Source organism: Marmota marmota, unplaced genomic scaffold (assembly GCF_001458135.2).
Source record: "Marmota marmota marmota unplaced genomic scaffold, marMar, whole genome shotgun sequence".
In the NCBI taxonomy this organism is placed as follows: Eukaryota; Metazoa; Chordata; class Mammalia; order Rodentia; family Sciuridae; genus Marmota; species Marmota marmota.
In genome coordinates this window covers 1287830-1292103 of record NW_025999842.1, presented here as the reverse complement: position 1 = coordinate 1292103, position 4274 = coordinate 1287830, and the positions used below count along the sequence as shown (strand labels likewise).

The 4274-nt window shown below is 33.3% G+C and overlaps 1 protein-coding gene across 8 annotated transcripts in view; it reads left to right on the top strand.

Annotated features, from left to right (window-relative positions):
• Myo6 (myosin VI) overlaps nt 1–4274 on the top strand; it is a 142682-nt gene that overhangs the window by 92394 nt on the left and 46014 nt on the right. For all 8 annotated transcript variants that reach the window (XM_048799906.1, XM_048799862.1, XM_048799822.1 and 5 more), the window contains 3 exons: nt 692–849; nt 2335–2426; nt 3894–3966. In XM_048799906.1, coding sequence (XP_048655863.1) covers nt 692–849; nt 2335–2426; nt 3894–3966 — 323 coding nt within the window. The remainder of the gene's footprint in view (nt 1–691; nt 850–2334; nt 2427–3893; nt 3967–4274) is intronic.

The window sequence follows — 4274 nt, the reverse complement described above, 5'->3', positions numbered from 1 at the left end:
GAACTCGGGCGCCCCGCGCTCGGCGTTCGCTCCGATAGGCTCAGGTTCTTAGAAGCACCCAGGCGCAGAACCCTAGCGATCTGTTTGCAAGCCACAGGCGAATTGTAGCCTGGAATTACCTGATCTATGGCTGAATGAGTTGCGGTCAGTCGAAAACAGGGGACGTGACGTCAGTTTACCAAGATGGTGGCTGCTGGCCTCCTCTGTGGACTGACCGGTGTGTAGAACCGAGCAGGACCGCTTCCTTACCCCGTCTGGAACCCAGAATTCAGCCCTGAGTACGGTGCTTGCGCGGCTGGCAGAAACTGCAGCGCTGTAACCCTCAAGTTATTCTGAATTAAACAGTTTCTTTCACATTTAAGAAAGTCAAAAGGAAGATTATTCCTCTGAGTAATTTTTACCTACTCATCATGTAAAGTGAAATGTAAATTAAAGTTAAAATGATTTTTCAAGCCTGAAGTTTTTTTTAATCAGTAGGAGATTTTTAAATCTAATTTTAGATGGTTCCTTTAGTTCTTTTTTTACAGCTCTCTCTGTAGCCCTGTTTATCTGTGCCTATTCATATATGACCCTTGGTAACTGTTTGTTCTTCACAGTGAATATGTTCAGGTACATTTAACTTTGGGTATTTGGTATTTTTTCACACTATGTTCCCATAAGGAATTTTCATTGATATAGTCTTTTTTTGCAGGGTCCCCTTGAAAGTGGAGCAAGCAAACAATGCTCGTGATGCCCTGGCAAAGACTGTCTATAGCCATCTTTTTGATCATGTGGTAAACAGAGTTAATCAGTGTTTTCCTTTTGAAACTTCATCCTATTTTATTGGAGTTCTAGATATTGCTGGTTTTGGTAAGTATAATTCTTTTGTGAGTTTATTTTTGTTTGATATTTCTTTGCACATATAAGAATATATATATTTTAAAAAGCCTTTATCTCCTTAATACCTTTTATTTGATATGTTTTCAATTGTACGTTCAAACTTGCATTTTATAATATGATTTGTAGAAAGTTGATAGTTTTTAAAAAAGGGAAAGATTCTTTAAGTCTTAAGGACAAAATTAAAACATGTTGATTAAAACCCATAGTTTAGGGGCTGGGGTTGTGGCTCAGCAGTAGAGCGCTCGCCTAGCATATGTGAGGCGCTGGGTTCAATCTTCAGCACCACATAAAAATAAATAAATAAAATAAAGGTATTGTATTCAACTACAACTGAAAACAAAATATGTATAGTTTAAATGTCTCTGCTTAAATGAATACATCTGAAATAAAGGTGAAAATCAGTGCTACAAATTCAGATAATGTGACTAATATAGATAATAAAGTCACTAAAACCATGGTTGAACATGTAGAGCTGGGTAAACGTTCACCTAAGATATATAGGTTAACCTCATAATTGTAAGAATTCATTGCTAGTGTTAATTGTCAACAAATAACTATTTCTAGTTCATTTTCCATCAAATGAATAAGATAACAAATTATTGTGAATCACTGTGGAATGGTTCAACCAGAAATTAAATGGGTTACTGAATACAGTCTGAACACTGCTGTGTTCTGAATAACTATGTTATTAAAATCTTGAAGTAAATCTGATGGGTTTTATACTGGGCTTTATTGATATCAGGTGTTTCTTCTGGTTTGCGGGATTGGTATGTTTCTCTTTGTGATTTGTTTGCCTTTGCCAACAGAAGATAAGTATTTACATTTTGAGAGGCTCAGAGTTTTGCTTTTGTTTTTATGTGATGTAATAGGTATTTTAAAATTTATAATGAAATACTACCTTTTGTTCAAAGATAGATAACCCCCCATCACTGACTTCTTAAGATTTCACAATCTTTATACATTTGTTTGTATACTAGTCTATATCAGTTTTAGCATAATACACACATACAGAGATTCATAAAATTTTAGAACCCTGTAGATCTTAGATATTATGTAATATAATTTCAGAAGTGAATCAGTATTTATGGTATTTTTGATAACTGTAATTTTATAGATAAATTTTTTTATGTCATTTTGGGCTTTGAATTGCTTAAATACTCATGCTTTAAAAATTATGTTACAAATGGCTTACATTTTGTTATTACACTATATAATTTATTTCACCTGCCAAACAGTTTTTTGTCCAATTAGAGAAAGGTATTTTTATTTCTCAATTATAGTGTCTAATATAATTTGTCTTAAAATAAGAAGACTTGGGGAGTATAAAACAATTGAATATATTTTTAAAGCCCAATTTTAAATTGATCTGTTGATACAATAATGTTTTATTTTATGGGACAAATTTATATGAAGTTGAATTGATGATGATTCTTTGTGCTGGCTCTTAATTTTCAGAGTACTTTGAACATAACAGTTTTGAACAATTTTGCATCAACTATTGTAATGAAAAACTTCAACAATTTTTTAATGAAAGGATTCTGAAGGAGGTAATCATTTTTACAATTTAAAATCCAAATTAAGCTATTTTAAATTTCAAGGAAGAGAGACATGCTATAGTTCCCCAATTGCTGGAGTATAATGAAAGGGTGGTCCAGGAATCAGGGAAGCCCAGCAGATGTTATGGTTCAGCCAAAGTTTAGGGACTGGTAAAAAATGAATTGGTACTTCCTCAGAAGTTCTGCTTGTTTTGTTTTCCTTTTTTTTCCCTTCTCTTTTCTGATTATGATTGTCTTTAATTCTTTCACTGCTGTACAACCTTCTTCTCTCATCTCTGAACATGGCCTTTCTTGCCCTTTTTCCCAAGCTTTGGGTTACTCTATTGCCCACTCTGTAGGGAGTGGCAAAGGTACCGGGTCAGTAGATACCATATATCCATTTGCCTCTGGACAATACTTTTCTTGCCATGTTAATTTGTGGACTGCCAGTTGGCTGTGAATAGCCTGCCTTTGGTTGGCCACAATCTCTGGTCCAGTAAGGAACTTCTTGCCATTGCTTATAGTAAATAACTGTGGGCATACCACACATAGCTAGGGAGTTTCTTTATAATTCTTTAGTGTGCAGTAAAAATAAAAGTAGCTTTGGAATAGTTGAGTTGTGATTAGGTTCATTATTTTTTCCTTTAAATCTGAATTCTATAATATTTTTTACCAAAACCCTTGACATTCCTTCCTTTGTACTAATAGAGATATGTTTTTCTGAAAAAAGATAAAGGAACTCTATAAAGAGGAGACACTGTCTTGATTTATATTTACTTTTATAATAATCCTCTAAATATAAATGTGAATTTCAAATTCAGATTGGGTTCAAGTAAAGAGTGCCCTCCAGAATGTCAGAAAGCATTTCTAGTATAACTCATGAATGGAAATATTTAAATTGATGAGAAAATGTTAGAACATACAAACTTAAACTTATTGAGTAGCATACCCATCTAATAAAATCCTTTAAATTTTCTTTTCAAAAAGTTACTAAATTTATATCTAGGAATTCAATTTTTTATTTGTACATTATTCTTCCAAATTTTGTTTCTTTTCTACCTTGTATAATATTCCTGTATAGGTACTTATAATTCATTTCCAGTTAATTATTATTACCTTTAATGTCTGTCTGCAAATATTTAAAATTTATTTTGTCTTAGCTGGGTGTTATGATGCATGCCTAAGATCACAGTTGCTCAGGAGACTGGGGCAGGAGAATCACAAGTTCAAAGCCAGCCTCTCCAGCTTAGTGAGACCCTGTCTCAAAATAAATTAAAAGGGTTTGGAATATATCTCAGTAGTAGAGTACATCCCTCCCTGCCAGAAAATTTTCTATCTTTGGAAAACCATTTAAGGTTATAATAGTTGGTTTAAACTTTTGCATTTTAATTAGTAAATGTTATGATTCGAAATGACACAGAAATTAACTACATTTCATATTGCACTTTGTTTATGTATTTATGATTATTTCATTTCTAGGAGCAAGAACTCTATCAAAAAGAAGGTTTAGGTGTTAATGAAGTACATTATGTGGATAATCAGGACTGTATAGGTATGTATTTTTTATTCTATTTTTGGGAAATGTGTGACAGTATAGCAAGTGCATTTGCTAGTCACTTTTCTGTGTTCTGTGACTTACATTAGTAGCCATGGGACTTGAAACTAGTATCTGAGGGATGCTTATCTTTTTTTAAAAAATTTTTTTAGTTATACATGGGCACAATATCTTTATTTATTTATTTTTATGTGGTGCTGGGGATCGAACCCAGAGTCTCACATGTGCGAGGCGAGCACTCTACCAGTGAGCCGCAAACCCCAGCCCCAGGCATGTTTACTTTAAAAAAAAAAAAAAAAAAAAAA